We start from the raw sequence: 18,497 nt of genomic DNA, 5'->3' as shown, positions 1-18,497 counted from the left end.
GTGCTAGGCAGCTCTTTAGAGGAGCCCATGGCTGCTGATTGTTGGGACAAGGTTTCAGGAGTCAGAGTATTTATAAAGCTTTGAAATTGAAGACAGATCTCACGGAATAAGCCCAAAGGTAGAAAAGGTTTATTACTGAAAAGGCATTTAAACATTCCCTTTGAACTGGTAAACAAGTCATCAAGTCAGAATTACATTCTCAGAAGGTAAAATAGCTTGGTCACTTCCAGCTATTTACACCTCGTTGCAGCTGTGCAGGCATTTTCTCCAAGCATGATCAACCTGTACAGCTTTGTGCTCAAACAGAACATTATTTCAGCATTTTACTCTTAATAATGAAAATCATACAAAAACATGGGAATGCATTCCAGAGATCATATCTGATATACAACTGTTCATCCTTTAACTACTCATGCAGGAAAGCCTTTGGATCCTCAATACTCACAAATGAGAAATGTTTCTAACATGGAACTCTCTACAGATATGAATAATGCACCATCAATAATCCTTATATAGAAGGAAATTCAATAAATAATGAATAAAATAGCTCAAAAAATGGTGAAACAGCACAGTCAAAGTAACATTTGGCATCTCATAACCACTATAGTATTTACAGTGCAGAGGGTTGGTTGGATGTTTGACGTCACATGGTGAAGCTGATATGAACTGCAGGAGGTTTTTACACAGCTGAGAAGGTTGTAAAAAAGTTGCAAAAAGCTGTCATCCAGGAACACGAGTAAGGTCCAGGGTTTGAAGAACAGCATGGTGCAGTATCTCATACAAAATCATATGGAACACTTCCAGACACCCATGCAACAATCCAACAGTAGCTAACAAGGAACTAGAACAATCTCTGACCTGAATGTAAGCCTGCAGGAAGTGCAGACCAAACTTTATATAAAACTGATAGCAACGGTCAGCTTGAGCAAATTAACTTAAATATAAAGTGTTTCACTCTTGTGCTGTGTTTATGTATCACAGTTTCTTTTCTGATAGCTGGCTGATACAGGGAGGTTAGGTCTAAATTTACTGGTTAATTTATTGTAAGTTAGATATCAATGTGTGAGTGCTGTTCGGCTCTGATGTGATTCAGCTATGGAAACACATTGATCAAAACCTGACATTTTAATGACTTAAACCCATATATTTGTTTGTTGAACAGTTCAACAATATTCGATATACACCGATCAGCCAAAACAATAAAACCACTGACAGGTGAAGTGAACAACATTGATCATCTTGTTACAGTGCAATGCTCTGTTGGGAAACCTTGGGCTCTGACATTCACATGGATGCCACCTGACACACTCCCCCCACCTAAACACCAGTACAGACCAGGTACCCCCCCTCATGGCAACAGCACTCCTCAGTAACAGTGGCAACCCCAACAGGACAATATGCCATGCCACACCACAAAAACGGCTCAGGAATGGTCCGAGGAATGAGATCCAAATTCCTTGGATCCCGATCTGATCAAACATCTGTAAGATGTGCTGGTACCCCAGCTCACAACCCACAGTACTCAAAAGATCTGAAAGTAACGCCCTGATGCCAGGCACCAAAGGCCACCTTCAAGAGGTACTGTGTCCATGTCTTGACAGGTCAGAGCCAAGTCCGGTCCAGGGAGGACCCACCATGGATAAGGGGTACCTCTGGAGTACCAGCATGTCCCTCAGATGTTTGGTCAGATTGGGATCTGGGGTATTTGAAGGCCAAGTGAATGCCTTGAGCTCTTTGTCCCATTCCTGGGGCCATTCCTGAGCAGTTTTTGTGGCTTGGCACAATGCACTGTCCTGCTGAGGGGTCACTGCCATTGACCATTGCCGTTGCCATGTGGGGGTTTACTTGGTCTGCAACAGTGTTTGGGTGGGTGGAGCACATCAAGTAGCATCCACATGAATGCCAGGACTCAAGGTTTCCCAGCAGAACATTGCACTGTAACAAGATGATCAGTGTCATTCACTTCACCCACCAGTGGGTTTAATGTTTTGGCTGATCGATGTACATTAATTCTCAATTTGAAAGCAGTGATGTGTCCCACAGTTTTCTTTTCACGGAATAAGGTAAGTAATAAAACCCACTCTTGTAGTTCACAGAGTAGCGTGGTCACCAAGCCTCTTCCAAATATTTAGAAAAGAAGCACAATTTTTTCACAATTTTCCTGTAACTTTCGGGTGTGACCAGATCTTAACTCTGTGATTTAGTTACAGTTACTTTTGCAAACCTTACGGGAAATATGAAAACATTAGCCCTATTTTTCACCTGTTATTCATCAAAAGGTTTGAAATCAGGGGAGGGTTGATCAATACCAAAGTATCGACACTACAGATACTAGGTTTTGTTTTGAAGACTGATCCTAGCATCAATAGAATTGATAAATAAAGGTTTGGTCTCTTACTTCTTTGTTTTAAACATTTGAATTTCAAGAGTATAACTGGTTGTTGTGAACACATGTAGTGCATGTACTCTTTGCTTCTCCATTGCTGCTATCTTGTGTGCACTTAAACAATACTTGCAACGCACCGCTGCACACACAGCAGCACACACCCCGACTATCTTATCCGACACATGACTGCAGTGATGGCTGAACGAAAGGGGAAAAAAAAAACATGAGAAAGAGAACTTGGAGCTGCAAAGAAGAGAGGGGGAGGGAAATGTCTCAGCATCCAGACCTCTGACGTGGAGACAGAGTTCACTGGAAGAGTCTGCTCAGAGAGCCTCAGGCAGGGAATATTTGAGTATAATCCTACAGTGGTGAAATTAATTTTAATTAAATTGAATCTTCAGCAATGGTTAATGTTACATTTTCAAACTGTAATTGGTTATTATTAGCTGTTACTTTAGCAGATTGATTATTCAGCTCATAAATCATGACACACTACTCTCCCCAACATGGAAGTACAGAAGCTGCTTTTAATAATATATAAATCAGTATTGGCATCAATATCGGTATTGGCGGAATCCTGTATTGCTTAATATTGGATCAAAACCTAATTTTGTGGTATCACCCTCCCCTTTTGAAAACACCTTTGTAGATAAAACTAAGTGCTGAATAACAGGTAAAAAAAATATATCGTGTTTGATTTTTCTTGTGTGGTTTGCATAGGAAATGCTATGTGACTGAGTCACAGAGTTAGATAGAGTGCTGACGTCACACATAGGACTATCTTTAAGCATGTTGCCAATACATATTATGGTTTAGTGCTAAAAGTGAAAGAGAGCTAAACACAGCATACTTAATAGGATTTATTTTGCTTGCTCTCAGTCAGGTCACCTAATGATGTCTTTGAAACAGCTGACTCAAGAGAATCTTGGGAAATGAGAGAAATTTATCTTCATCCTGTAATTGCCATTTGTTGACATGGTGGCTATGTTCACAAGTTACACAGTCTGTTTAAAGGAGGGCTTTATTTCTCCTGTGATGGTCAAAATGTTCTGAGTTTCTATCAGGTTAGGGTCTGTGGGAAACACTGTTTGAGGTTTAAAACGGACAAACTTACAGAACAATTAAAAACTTTAGGAAATAGAGCAAGAATATGAAAGTGATTTCATTCTAAGTGTTATCTGTGTGTTCACTACAGAAATAGGTCCAGGATGCTTAGTACAAAGACTGTATTTCCCAGAATATTGGACTTCTTCTTTAAATATTTTAAATATTATTACAAAATCTCAGTTCTGGTGGCTTCATTGTAAAGAAAAAATGTCCATACTGACTTTCAAAGGCCCACACTACAACCCTGGTAGGAAATGAGGTAAAGCTGTTTTTGGAGTGAATGTTCCCTTTACAGCATTCTCCTTCAAGGTGACTTTCTATGAAGGTAAGCAAATTTGTTTAAAAAATACAATAAATAAATAAGACAAATAAAGTGTGGTTCCGTGGTCTTCAGTTGTCTCCTGCAGTCCTCCTCTGCTCTTCAGTCCCGCTGTTCTTCTGCAAAACAAGACCGACAGGTTTGGCAAGTGAAACTAACTGACCCATAGTCTTAAACAAACAGCGCACTAACGGCTCTGCTCTATAGCCTGACCAGTAGCTGGTTTCAGGGCAGCACTCATTGGTAGAACAGGAAAGAAAACAAACACCCTTCAGAGATACAGAATGATGTTAGCTGTTTCATACTTTTCTCCAATCTTCATAGAAAAAAAAACAGAGAGAGATCATTCTCTGAGGGCATAAATCTAAAGCATCACCAGCCATATGCCTGTCAGACAATAAAACATCTCATGTGCTATGATTCCTTAGAGTCAGCTGCTTTAAAACTGCACCAATCATCATTTCTATATCAACAATAGATTAAATGACTAATACTGCACTCCACTGCACGATACAACACGGCTCTACTCAACTTTTGGTTTTCCATTAGCAAAAGTTGGCGTTCATACCCATTACTGTTTTTTGGTACCACCTCAGTTGAGGTTCAAAGTGAACTGAGCCGATACTAGGAGGCGGAGTTAAAACATTGCAGACCACTGATTGGTCAGAGAGAACCATCACTTGTGTGACACAGGGCAACCTGCACAAAACTATAAATTTTAAATGGCCAAGCTACCATCAATAGCAACTCCATTTTTTCTTCACTGGACCCAGATTTTTAAAAAAAAAATTCTGCAAATGTCTGAAAAACTACGCTGTACACTACGTTCACACAAAGCCATACACTACACTGCGCACCCCATACACTATGATGTACACTACACCTTAAACTCCGTACACTACACTGTACACAGCACCTTACACTACACTGCACTCTCCGTACACTATGGTGTACATTGAACCGTACATTACAGTGTACCCTATGGTGTACACTGCGCCATACATGATACCATACATCACACCATGTACACTACATATACACTAAGCCATACACTGCACAATACACTACAACGGACACTACGGTGTACATTACGCCACATACTATACTACTATGCTGTACACTACACCGTACACTGCGATGACACCTTGCTGTACAGTAACCAGTAACTATGTACATTATATCGTGCACTACACCATACACTACAGTGTACGCTACGTTGTATACTATGCCGTACACAACACGATACACTATGCCATATGCTATGTGGTGTACTATATTGTATACTATTTACATTACGCCTTACAACTGATAAAAGTGCAGTCGCCCTTCTGTTTGGTTGCCAATAAACGCTGCATTGACAATGTCATGGCTGTTATTGATATATATTAATATTGATCAGCTAAGAATCCTGCCTTCACACAGGGGGCACTATCCACGGTGGAACATGCAATACAGAAAAGGACTTAGAAGAAAAAGTTAGCTGAGTCAAGTTAAAGTGATGAACACATGAATAATAATAATTCAATGATATTATATATATTACTCTGAAATGGGCCGTATTCTGCACAAGGAGTACTTTTACTTTTGGTACCTTAAGTATATTTTGATGCCACTACTTTTGTACTTTTACTGTAAAAATTTTAATGCAGGACTTTTACTTGCAACACAGTATTTCTGCACTGTAGTATTGCTACTTTTACTTATGTTAAAGATCTGACTTTTACTGACTACCTGTATTGCTTATGAATTAAACTTTTTTCATTCTTAAAAGGAAAAATTGTTTATTTTTTGTATTGTACCTGCCAGGGCCTCGCTGTGCTGCTGTAGCTGGCTGGTGAAGAAGCGTTCCCGCTGGGACACCTGCTCGTCCCAGGCCTCCAGTATTTGCTGTTGCTCCCTGGGCTCCAGGGTCAGTGTATCCGGGTGGGCCTCGTCGATGTGGGCCCTCACTCCCTCCAGGCTGTGGGAGTACTGCAGCTCCCCGCACACCATGCACACCAGCAGCTGGTTGAGCGGATCATAGTCCATGAGGTAGCGGTTCCTCCACACAGCTTCTGAGACAGGACCTTCCTCGCCGTTAGCATTCTCATAGTCAGTGAACAGAAGCTCTGTCTCATCTGAGGAGACAGTAAATGGAGAAAATGGTTTGTGCCAGTTTCTACATTCTATTGTGCTTTCCTTTCAGTTCAAAGTTACACAGGTAATACTTCACCTTCCACCTGTGCTGCAAAATTTGGGAATGGAAAGGTTCCCGGGTCGGTGTCCTCTGAAGTGCTGCAAGAGAGACAGAACAGTTACATTCATTATCCTTCATTAAGCTGGCAGCAAAACTCATCTTAACATAACCAAAACAAAGTTCCCACCTCATTAGATGCTGTGACTCCTCAGAGGACCGACTGACCCACTGATCAGAATCCTACAGGCATCAGTCAGAGAGGAAATAAAGATTGTCATAAACACATTATGTGTCCATCATGTTAGAATCAAAACATACATAATTTGTGAACACACTTGAACCAGCACACAGACTATCATACAATAATCTATCATAATCACTGCGTGCAAAGACGAGCTTATGACTTGCAAAATAAATACTTGGTCCAACCTCTGCTAATCTTTGGTCTTCTTTTGTTCTTTAATATGTACACAATAATTAGACAAGAGTGAGGTTTTTTTTTTTGATATACCGGCAATACAGCTCTTACCCGTGTTTGTACGTCCTGGGCAGGAAGGATAGGCCTCAAGTTGTTGGATGCTCTCCTTGGGATGGTTCCCTTGTCCTGAATGGCCTTCCTCGCTCTCTGCTCCTTCTTTTTTATCCTCCAGTACTCCCGCTTCCTCCTCAGAAAGTCCTCCTCACACTCCCCTGGGATGGGCTTCGGTGGGACCATGGTGGTTACAGGGACCAGCTTGGGGGGAGATTGTGTCATATGTGTAGGGCTCTGAAGTTGAGCATAAGGCATTTTTATTGGACTGAGGTCGGAATTTAGATTTTGACATGGGGGTTCAATGGGTTGCAGGTTGATGCTGGAAAGTGGGTTGTCTGGGGGTGTCAGAGTAGGGAGGGAGGGGACAGAGTCTACATCTGTGCTTCTAGACATCCACTTTTGTGAATCTGGCGTGGCTTGTTGCTGATTCTCGTGTGCTCCTTGATAGTCAGATATGATCTGTGAAGGCCCAACGCTCATGCTGTTCTGCTCACTTCTGGATGAACAGGAGACACTGGTGACAGGTAGTTTGACCTGGAGTGTGTCAGGTGACTCCTCAGCGGTACATGTTGAAGGGCTTACAACCAGGACAGTGGGGATACTGGTCACTGCAGTCAGAGAAGCAATGGGTGGCTTGGGCTGAAGGGCTGGTTTTTCTAGAGGATTCACACCCTTAACAGTGTTGATATTGACGAGACCTGGAGCCTGAAAGACAACAACACACCATAAACATGTCATTTATCTCAGTTTTTTTTTTTACAGCTAAACACTATTAAATATAGCAACAAGCTATACTCTCTCTGAAACATGCACATATGTTTACCCCTAGCTTTAAGTAGGCTCCTCTCAGTCACACTCACTCCCCTCTATTTTTGCTGTTCAAGTGTCAAATGCCAGACAGAGGTTTGCGCTATAATGACTCAGGTTTCAGCTGGAGAGGGCACTGGCTATGGCTGCAAGCATTGAACTCTTTGTCCCTATGAAAAAGACTCATGGCTTATCTTTAGCATTGCTGGGTTTAATATGATCAGGGTTCATCATCTACCAGGGGTCAAAAGCTGGTAAATGTTCTCCCCGGTGGTTTAGGTTGTGTTGAGTCAGTTTGGATCTTTTGGAATGGGGTTGTCTGAGGTAGCCTTCTTATCCATAGTCAGAGAACCACCTACAGTAGATGTCAGTTGGCAAACCCCCAGTTTGGAGAAGCAGGCAGGAGTCCTGATACAGAAGCTAAGCAATTTACTGCTGTGGAGGGTTCAGCCAAAGGAAAAAAAAAAGCTATATACATACGTACACATATATATCCATGAACCAGGAACCCTCGTGCTGTGTGAGGCACTACACTACCATTTATACAGCAAGGTAAAAAAAAAAAAAAAAAAAAAAAAAATATATATATATATATATATATATATATACACACACACACACACACATATATATATATACACATACATACATACATACATACATATATATATATATATATATACACATATTCAGAACGTTTTCTCTGGTTTACCTTGCTACAGACAGCCTCTCCTGACGTGGAAGCTCTTGACCTTGTGTAATTTTGGTGAATTCAAACTAACCACTTTTAACACCAAAGACACACGATAACGCAAACAAACTAGCTGACTGAGGCAGCGGTAGAGCAGCAGCTCCTGTGCTCAGCAAGCTAAAATGACTGATTTTCTCAGTGGAGTCTGGTGACTTTGATGCAAGCATAAATGGAGAACTTAAGAGGTCAAGAGCTTCCACGTCAGGAGGGGCTGTCTGCAGCAAGGTAAACCAGTGAAAGCGTTCTAAATATAGCTTACACTTAAACTGAGAAACAAAAAATACATTTTGTTGCTGACTGCGTCCACAGCAGCACATTGCCTAGTTTCAGTGGTGATACTCCTACCACTTCTCCAAAATGGGGGCACGTTGACCACCATCTACTGTATGTATTACACTGACTACGGACAAATAACTCTTTCAAGCCCAATTCAAAAGACTGAAGCTATCCCCATGAGCACATCCGTAGTCAACACCGGAAAAACCAAACTAAATGATCTTGCTCATATCCATATACACTTAGCCAAAATTTAACCCCTGCTGTTCCACAAACTGGAATTTAATGGCTTTTCTCACAGCTAAAACATGTTCCTGGGGTTTTCAGTACATGATCTGACTTAAATGAGTAACAACTGCTCTACTGGCTAGCAAAAGATGAATATTGTGAGCCTTTAACAAAGGCTGATTGTACTGTTACTGTACTGTAGTGTTGGTGTTCAACAACAACACTGCCCATTGTAAAAGTCATGTAATATTTTCTGCCGACAAGTAGAACTCATGAGGTTGTATTAACAAATATGAAATAGCTGCAGGAATGAGTCCTAAAACCCAGAAATGAGTTAGCGTTTTAGCATTTCTGGTTCCCTTGTCTCAAAATCAATGTTGTTTTTTTATGTTTTGATTAGATGTCTGAAATAAGGTCTGTGGTTAACATAATCTTAAGAGGCTTTATGTTTTGTCCTACAACACAAAATATTTTCTGCAACTATCCAAAATTCAATGGAAAAATCCCATGGGCTTTTTGTTGAAGGGACTTGGGGTGATGCTAACTTTTGGGCTGGCCTGCAAATAAATGTCATCCCTGCACCACTCTCCAAACTTGGTCTTCATGAAAGGGTTGAGATCACCGTTACTAAGTGATTGACTGAAAAACGGACAGTGCCATGTTTCCTTTTTAATAAATCATAATAATTATGTGTTTCAGTGTCATGCTATGAAAACTAAAAGATTAGACAACAAAAGTAATTAACAATTTCAGAGTAACTTCAATGGGCTCCGACAGTTTTAAAAACACCACAAATCCCGAGCTCCCAGCTTTCACAAAACTGCTACAAAATTGTGAATGCTGCTTCAGCTTGTTAGCATTTGACCTTTTTCTGGTTGACCTATTACGTCACAGAGCAAGCATCTCGGCCAGTTTGGGTCCCATTGATGGTATACTGTACTTGCAGGAGTAATTCCCCTCCCAAGCACATTCTCTGGGTGTGTTGGTTCGACTTTGAGAAATTTTATTTAATATGATTTTAGTCGGACTAACATGTTTACATATATTTTAAAAGTCCAATTTTAGTCAGACTAATGCAATAAATCGATTTTCTCTGTCATGTAAACATACTGAGTGTCTCTCTATGACCCGATTAAATCAATGCAAAACATAGTGTATTAAGCATGTTCAGTATTAGCTACTTACAATACTAGTAAGAACACTGGCTATTAGCACCCACATGTTGCAGATAGTACAGAATGAACATTATTCTCATGTGTTACATCACCTGAATATTTCTGCTGGAAAGCCGACTGCTACATTCTCCATGTCTTTCTTTCTGCCTGGCCCGTAACCTGGCCCTCTGCTGCCTCTTCATCAGCTTCCAGTACTCCCTCTTCCTCTGCAGGCTGATCAGACCACTGTGCTCTGTCACCACACTGGGATATCTCTGTGCTGATGGTAAGTTGCTGTTCTCTGCCTGACACTGTTGTTCACACTGTGGTTTCTGTAGTTGATCCATGGGTAGGTGATGTAGCGACTCTGTAGAGCAGCAGTCTTGATGGCCTGCTTTTCTGGTGTGAAGCCTCTGGGTCCTGCGGGGTGAAGATGGGCTGTGTGAAGCTTCCATGTAAGGGTTTAGTATGAAGTTCGAAGGAGTTTGGGATGAGTGCTCACAGGTGGGAATCTGGACTGTCTGGTTGGATGTGGGAGAAGATGGAGGTGTCTCGCTACTTTGGGGAGAGTCCTTAAGGTGAGGGTTTGGTGAACTTTCTAGTACCAAGACATCAGTGTCTGGCTGCCAGCTTTTTATCTCCAATGTCAAGTCAGCAGCAATAGGAGCCACCTCATTCAGTTCAGGTAAATTTGGCGTCATGTCGTCTTCTGAGGCCTCTTCTGTTGTCTCTTTCTTAACATCAGTCAGTTCACTTTTATACTCTGTCACTGTGCTAAGCGATTCTTCCAGGAGCTTCTTCATCGAGGCCACAGCTAGCAGAGTGGTAGCTTGGCTGTCTGCATTCAGAGCTGGGTCAGGCTCCGGCTGAGGCGCTGGAGGTGGTGTTGGTGGAGAGGTTGGGGGTTTGATATCTGGACAGATGGCTTGTTCTGGTTGAGAATTTAGGTCAACTTCTGGCACAGACTCACTCTCGTGTTTTATCTCATTTGCATGTGGCGTAGCAGGCGCACTGCTGTTGGGGAGAGATTGTGCACTTCCTGTATGGCTTCCGCCTGGTGGCACACTGGTTACTGCTGCTTGCCTCTGGGCCTTCCTCCTCTGTAAGGTGGCACTGGCCCTCGCTTGTAAGACACCCTGCTTTAGTCGAGCAGCTCGAGACGCTCGCTGCTCACGTTTCTTTATCCTCCAGTACTCCCTCTTTTTAGCCATCCTCTCCTCCTCGGTCAACTCTGGATCCAAAGAGAGAGCTGATAGCGATGGCACACTACTCGAGACGGCCATTTTCATGACACAGCCACCAAAGTTTGTCACTGCTGCTGATCCTCCAGAAACAGCATTTTGAGGGGTCTGGGGATGAGTGAGTGTGAGCTGACTAAGTGTCTGGATTGCTAATTTGTGGGAATTTGGAGCAGTTGTGCTTTCAGGTTGAGTCCTTGGTCTGATTGACAGCAGTCTTGGAGGCTTGTTGGCCAAATGTCCAGCAAGAGGAAAAGAGACTTTCACCTGAGCTGGGCGGAGGGGGGGTGGAGGCTGGGTTACACGAATGGGTGTAATAGCTCTCCGTTTAGTGTTAGGTTGATGCTGAGGTTTGGTGATGGAGTTATTATTCGAAACTACATGACACTCTGCTTCACTTTTGCGTGCTGCTGTGTTGTGCCCTGTAGGAACCTGGGGAATGTTAATGGTCACTGTCCCATCCTCTTTGATGAACCCTCCAATGGTCTCTGAGGCGTGGGTGAGGGTGCTCCCTCCTGATTGAGCCAGCGCTCTGGCCCTCCTCATCTCCTCGAGGATTTTCTGGTACCGTTTCACTCGTCGCATGAGAGAGTCCTTCTCCTTCAGCCGAGCCTTTACTTCCATTGATAGCTTCGCTCGCTGTTCACGCTTTTTAATCCGCCAGTACTCTCGCCGTTTGGCAATTATCTGCTCAGGTGTGTCATTGGGGGATATGACGATTTGGGGGATATTTCTAGTACCAAAGACTGAAGAAAGCAAAGGGGATTTACATCTCATGTTTCTTTGATTCATGAAAAATTTCTGTGCTTCGATGAGCCTCTGTCTAGGCGTTTTACATCGTGCAATCCCTCGGGAAACGTAAGAAAGGTGTACAGAATTTGGAAGCTTTCTCTGTAACTCCCCTGGCTTTCTCACAGACATAACATCACATGTGATGGCTGTCTGCCTATTCCCACGTGGATTTTGTACTTTTACCTGATCTGCTTGCATGTTAATTGTCGTTAAACTTGCTGCTCCACTTTGAAGTTTATCAGTTTCCCTTTTGGCGGATGTAAATGAAGGTCTGGCCTGCTGCCTCTGGCCCGCTCCTCTCAAAAACGACTGGGATGGAAGATGCTGCAGAATGGTGTCGCCCACAAGTCCTGTTTTTTGTGCTGTTTGCCTCTGTAATGTCAGCTCCACGCTCTGCGTCCTCTCTCTGGCTTTAGCTACCTGAGCTGCCAGCTTAGCCCTCTGCTCTCGCTTTTTGATCCGCCAGTTCTCTCTGCGCTTGGCTGCTTTCTCGTCCTCTGTGTCCGGGGAAGGCTGTGGGCTGCGAACACCTTTAGCCCTCCGCAAGGTGACCAAGGCACTCTTTGTTCCACTTTGAGGTGTTGCTGTTTTGCCCTCTGTTTTAATAGAGACGGGGACACATGGAGACGACACAAGAGTCATACCTGTGCTCACATTGGTGGGTTGGGGTTTGGGCTGAATGCGTGATGCAACTTGTGCCTTATGGCGCATTTTGGGGCCTGATGCACCCTGCATAGACACACATGGCTGAGGTGCTGTTTTAGTGGAGCTGCCATTTGTAGTTGTGGTCACTCTGACTGGAGGCACTGAGGAACAGGTGTTTAGCTGGGTTCCACTGGTTGTGGGTGAGGTAACGGCTCTGCTCACAGCACCCTTTGCTGTAAGGGATTTCACTGTGGCTGTGTCGCCCCTAGCAGCTTTGACTGAGATGGAACATGATGCTGGCAACTGAGGCAAGACCTTGTTGAGTTTCGCTGTATGAAGCCACTTCTCCTTTTGGCTTTCGGCGGCGTCAGCTGAGCTGTCCCCCATTGTTTTTCCACTCTGTGATGCAAGAGAGATATTGACTGTTTTGTGTGACTCATCATTACTCTGCAGAGGAGTAGAGAAAGCAGGAAACGAGTCGGATAAAGTGGAATTCAACACTGCAGGGGCATGTAGATGTCGCTTTTCCCCTCCACTGTCTTGTGTTGACTTTCCTCTACGCTCCGTCAGTCGGGCCCTCTGCTCTCGTTTCTTGGTTCTCCAGTATTCTCTCTTCTGGGTGAGGGTGGCATCATCATAATCTGAGGCAGACCGACAGCGGTGGGACGTTGAACCACCTTTATCTTTTGCAGTTGGCATTGCTAGCTTGGACAGCCCATCAGTTCTCACCCAACAGTACTGGTTGGCTCTTCCCTTGTCACGCTGATTCAATTCATCCTCACTGCTGTTAATTTACATGATGTCCTTCTATATGATGCCACAGTAGGTGTATTGCTCCAATGGGCAGCTGCCGTAGCTCTCAGACATCACATCAGTATGCAGGTGTCCTGTGGAGCAGAAGACAAATCTTAGTTGAGTGAGCTGAGGTAACACTTAATAACCCTTGCTAAGATTATAATGTTTTTTTGAAGCATTGTCAGAGAGGTGTTATTTTAATTTTAGTATACCCTCAGTGGCCACCTGTATAACAATCCAACCATAAAAGCCCTTGCATAAATTCTACCTTTAGAAAGACAATATTCTGTTTTTGTTGATAATGTTAAATAAATACTAATGCAACTATGTATAAAGGGCTGCAACAATTATTATCATTATTTTGTAAAAACTCAAACGTAATATTACATGTGAATAATATCTAAGATGTGAAAAAATGTTTAGGCACACGGGACTCAGCTTTTCACATGTGGTGAATTCAAGTCCTAAGACATAATCAATCATTACGATTTTCAGATATTTCACATTAGAAAAGTAAAACATATAGCATATGGAAGCACCAACTTGTGATTTTATATCACTTGTAAATCCAATATCAGATGCATGAAAGGATTACTGAAGGCCCAGGGGCCCAAAGTGTAAAGGGGGGGCCCTGGCCCTCATATGTATCTGTTGCTTGGGAAATGTTTAACATGTGACAATCCACATGCTGAAATATGAATTTAATCACATCTGAAATGTGATTCACATGCAATATAAAATTATAGGAAGGTGTTTTTATCTGTTATGTTTTACCCCAGCGGGCACCAGACGTCAATATGACGTCACTTAAATGAATGCCAGGTTCAGACTACATAATATGTTTGTCCATTCCAACAGTCACTTTGTCAGATTAGGTAATTCTGCAGTCATAAAACCTTGCAGTGACTTGGCCAGCAGACACGAAAGATGGTCCACAATCACTCATCGCTGGTCGTCTTTCACGATGTGTGTGATGTCATTGGAAGGAGGTGCTATGGAACAACATCTGGGAACAAAAACATAAACAAATGATGGCGTCTGAAGTGTTATGTAAGTTACTGACAGTCCTGTGTTTGAAAAAGCCCATTCTTATACCCATTCTTGGGTAGCACGAAGAGGACAGTATGGGTTGTCAATCCTTTAAAGAGAACTTGAGGTAAAAATAACATATTTTTAGCCAGCAATTAAACCGAAATACAGCTAATGTCAGCTAGCCACCACAGTGTATTCACAAAGCAAGCAGTTAAAGCTAATATGCTAACGTTAGCTATTATTGTGCTACTGATTTATCAACACTTAAACTGTGATTCAGGCCACTGCAGCAGAGTGATGTGCTCCTACTGGTCAAAGTCACAGCTGTGATGAGAGTAGTGGTGGAAGGCAAAAAAAATAATCAAACATGCTAGTCTTTTTGTCAGGATGCTGTGAGGCGTCCCAGACGCAGTGTCATTTGTCATCTACAATGACACACTACGCAGGATAAAACAATCAGTTATAGCGCAGGACACTCACTGCTGTTCACCACCTGAGCTGGGACACCATAGGACGCCCAGGTCAGGCTATAATTGGGCCGACATTGTGTAGTCTGAACTAGGCATTACACAGATTCAAAATGACCACAAAGCCACAAACCCCAGATTCAAAAGACACATATTACCTCAAACAGGTATGAAAAGACTACAAAGAGACACAAAAACCACAAAGAGATGCATTACAACCTAAGAGAAATGCAAAACGACATAAAAACATACGAAACAATGTTACAGTGAGAGGAAAAAAATGAGGAGTGCTGCACTGGGTCAAAGCAATGTGTTGTTAATTGTAAAAAAACAAAACAAAACAAAAAAAAACAAAAACCTAACTCTAAAGTGTGTCTGTCCTGCTCCTTTGTCGGAGAGGTGGTGGGGTGGGCTTTTGCATATCTGTGCCCAGGGGCCCACTAGCTGATAATCCACCCCTGTTCAGATGTGATAAAATCACATTTAAGCACATGGGGCTAGTCACATGCAAAACAGTTTTTCAAATGTGATGAATTTACAACATTTAGCTACATGATATTCAGATATTTCACGCTTTAAATGTCTCAGCTGACAATGGATGTCATTAAATGCTGATGTTTGGTTGCATGTCAGTTGACCAAAATTCAACATCAGTTCAATAATGCCAACGTCAATTTGACAGAGTACTGACAGATGATATATTCTTGATTTTAAGTTGTGTTGGTATAGTAACCAAAATCCAACATCTTCCAAACATCTCGCGCCAATGTCACGTTGACGAAGAATAACGACATTTAGTTGTGAGGTATGAAGAACAAAACCAAATGTCTGAAAATGTCATAACGTCAAGGTTCACACAATGTGAAATTCTAACGTTAGAAATTTCAATATCGTCAACCTGATTTTCATTCCAACCAAACTTTAACACCTGTCTGATGAAAGAGTCCAAAATCTTTCTGACGTCATATAGATGTCCTGTGCCAGCTGGGGTAAAACAGATAAAAACACCAACTTCTAACTTTATATTGCATGTGAATCACATCTCAGGTGTGATTAAATTGATATTTCAGCATGTGGATTATCACATGTGAAACATTTCCCATGCAATAGATTGACATATCAGGTTTGGGACATTTTACGTGTTAAAACATTCAATTCACATGTGCTGACTTGGTAACTTCACTCTTAAATCTACTTTACTTTTTACTAAAAGAAAAATCTCACATTAAGGCTCTCTAAAGCAAGTGTCCCCATTTCCTGTGCCGCTTATTTAAATAGATTACATGCAAACCGAAAGACAATGCAAATGTATCGAGACGCCCATCTCCTCTCACACAACACGATATCCACGTGAGACAGACTACATCTTACAGTTGACTAATATTCACACGTAGCTTTTAAAAAAATAACTATGCAATATTTTCATCCCACAGCATCGTTGCTGGTATAAACACGTCGCAGACATGGTTGTAGAAATGTGTTAGCTAGCCTACAGGAACCAGGAAGGAAGCAGAGTGACACTGTCCCTTTAAACCTGTCCCTTTCTATCACAAATTATATCTGTCGAGAGCCATTTTTATTCTTTATTCTGTGTCTATTTGATTCTAAACGCAGCCGAGCGACCTAGCTGAAGCGAAAATAGCAATACATACAGAGACGTGGTGAAAAAACGCCACATTAGGGCGTAAATCATGCCTAAACCCGGTGTCTCTCTGATCGGCACAATGGACAAGATCTTCCTTCTCTTGTCCACACGGACGGGCGCCTGTCTGAGTCTACTGCCTGTCTAAAAGAAGCGAGAAAACCCGCATAATAAGGTCGTAAAGCAGGACGCTTGGAAACATGTGGAAGAAAAACATGCATACCCGATACCTTTTAGTTACACCTAACTTTCCGGGACAGTTTTTGTGAACGTTTTTGGACAGATATGTTGCCAGGACACTGCAGCTACTTTCCGCCAGCCAGCCGTCCTCTGAGGCTGCCTTGACAACGCTGAAAAGTACCAGGATGTGGGACCTGGATGCTTGCTGTGTGTGTGTTTGTGTGTGTGTGTGTGTGTGTGTGTGTGTGTGTGTGTGTGTATGGCGTGGACACACAACACCCCCCTCCTTTTCAAACCCTAAGCCATTAAAAGGAGTGTATGAAAAATAATTTGACAAAAATTGTGGCTATGAGCTAATAACGTCCATGAGTCACAGTAGTGTGACTGACTAATGGCTGCTAATTAGGCCTAACCTCATTTGTCATTTCACGATTTAGTGAAACCTGAATTTGGGGCAGGAGACGAATTCAATAACCAATCAAAGGACCATTCAGAGACAGATTACATAAAGCTTGCAATAACATATAGTCTTTTCCAATTTGGAGCAGCTGGGCAAAGGTCCATTGATTTAATGGCTTTTTCTAAAGATGACCTCAATTCATGTGCAGAGCCATCAGTGATAGGGCTAAAGTTGAATTTGTGGTTTGGATAACATGCACAATGATCAAATGGGTGTCATTAATTGGTACATTTGATGAAAAAAAAATACATTTGCAGTAGTGGTAGTAGTGGGCGTATAATAGCAGATACAGTAGCAATGGATGATGGACACATTTGTAAAACTCTCTTCATGAATCTTATAAAATATATAGTCTAATTCAAGAGGGGTGGAACCTGTGGGCTCCGATGTCCAACAAAATTACAATATTTTCAGTGTAACTTAATCACTAAATTCAATGCTCCAGGGATGAATCCTAAAACCTGGAAATGGGTTAGGATTTTAGCACTCCTGGCTCCCTCGTCTTCAAGTCAATGGGTTTTTGGTGGGATGCCTGTAATAAGGTCTGTGGTTAACACAAGTTTTTATTCTACATTGCTAACTTCAGCATCGGCCTACAGAAAACGTCATCCCTAGAGCACTCTATAACTTAAAAAAATAATGTAAAATTAGAGCTGACACAATCATCCATTAAAAAAATCTAAATTAGAAAGATTCTACAACAGGCAACTATGTACCGTTTCCAAAATAATATCATCAGAAAATGTAATGAAAATCATAAATAAACTTAACAAATTGCCTTTATTATTACAACCGATTCTAGTATTACTGTGTGCTGCAGTTCTGTATGGTTTTTCCAAGTGGTGTTGCCACTTCCCAGCAGAACACAACTCACAGCAAAATTCAACTAACATTAATGTCTTTATTATGTTATATTTGTCAGATAGACCATGTGAAGCCTGAGTAAAGTGTCTATGATTTATGTTGCTCTGCATGTGTAATTTCTGTAGATGGTAGTAGCTTTCATTTATTGCTTAAGTTTGTATAGTATACTGTATAGTGCTACTTGCTTATAAAAATTAGATAAATAAAAAAAAATCTAGGTGAAGGGCAGAGCCCCTGGCAGATTTGGTTTCCCCCAGTGTTGACTCAATGGCTACAGCCTTGAATTAAATAATAGCAAATACCACTAGATAAGAGAATGTATGATAACAGTTGAAACACTTGATTGGTTAATGACAGTGGCATTGTTGGGCCTGGGCGTCCCTGTATGTTTTATAAATAGCCTCACATCTAAATATGTAGGCTATATGTTTCAAATAAGGCCTAATGTTGATAAAAGCCCCAGACCTAATAATATATAATCCTGGTCATACTTCTATTCAAATAAATGTTCTTACTTAAATTCCTGTTGACATAAATATATACATTTAACTATATTTCAAACTCTAGTCAGTACATTTTTAATGATAGCATTTGTAAAGCATTCTGTACTCAATACTAATTACTAACAACTGCTAATATTTTTCTC

At 41.8% G+C, this 18,497-nt stretch overlaps 1 protein-coding gene across 7 annotated transcripts in view; it reads right to left on the bottom strand.

Annotated features, from left to right (window-relative positions):
- Positions 1–107: 107 nt before the first annotated feature.
- The window catches only part of LOC117272858 (uncharacterized), a 19,711-nt gene continuing 1,321 nt past the window's right edge, over positions 108–18,497 (bottom strand). Inside the window, exons 1-8 of one of the 7 annotated variants that reach the window (XM_033651969.2) lie at positions 16,578–16,816; positions 14,103–14,212; positions 9,850–13,298; positions 6,518–7,225; positions 6,176–6,228; positions 6,025–6,086; positions 5,612–5,929; positions 108–3,931 (exon numbers count right to left, since the gene is read on the bottom strand). In XM_033651969.2, coding sequence (XP_033507860.2) covers positions 3,915–3,931; positions 5,612–5,929; positions 6,025–6,086; positions 6,176–6,228; positions 6,518–7,225; positions 9,850–13,110 — 4,419 coding nt within the window. In that variant the 5' untranslated portion in view covers positions 13,111–13,298; positions 14,103–14,212; positions 16,578–16,816 and the 3' untranslated portion in view covers positions 108–3,914. Of the gene's footprint in view, positions 3,932–5,611; positions 5,930–6,024; positions 6,087–6,175; positions 6,229–6,517; positions 7,226–9,849; positions 13,299–14,102; positions 14,213–15,929; positions 16,285–16,357; positions 16,519–16,577; positions 16,817–18,497 lie in introns of those variants that run through there. The other 6 variants (XM_078164855.1, XM_033651970.2, XM_033651972.2 and 3 more) reach the window with 6 other exon arrangements.

Source organism: Epinephelus lanceolatus, chromosome 22 (assembly GCF_041903045.1).
Source record: "Epinephelus lanceolatus isolate andai-2023 chromosome 22, ASM4190304v1, whole genome shotgun sequence".
Lineage (NCBI taxonomy): Eukaryota > Metazoa > Chordata > Actinopteri > Perciformes > Serranidae > Epinephelus > Epinephelus lanceolatus.
This window is presented reverse-complemented; position numbering and strand designations above follow the sequence as displayed.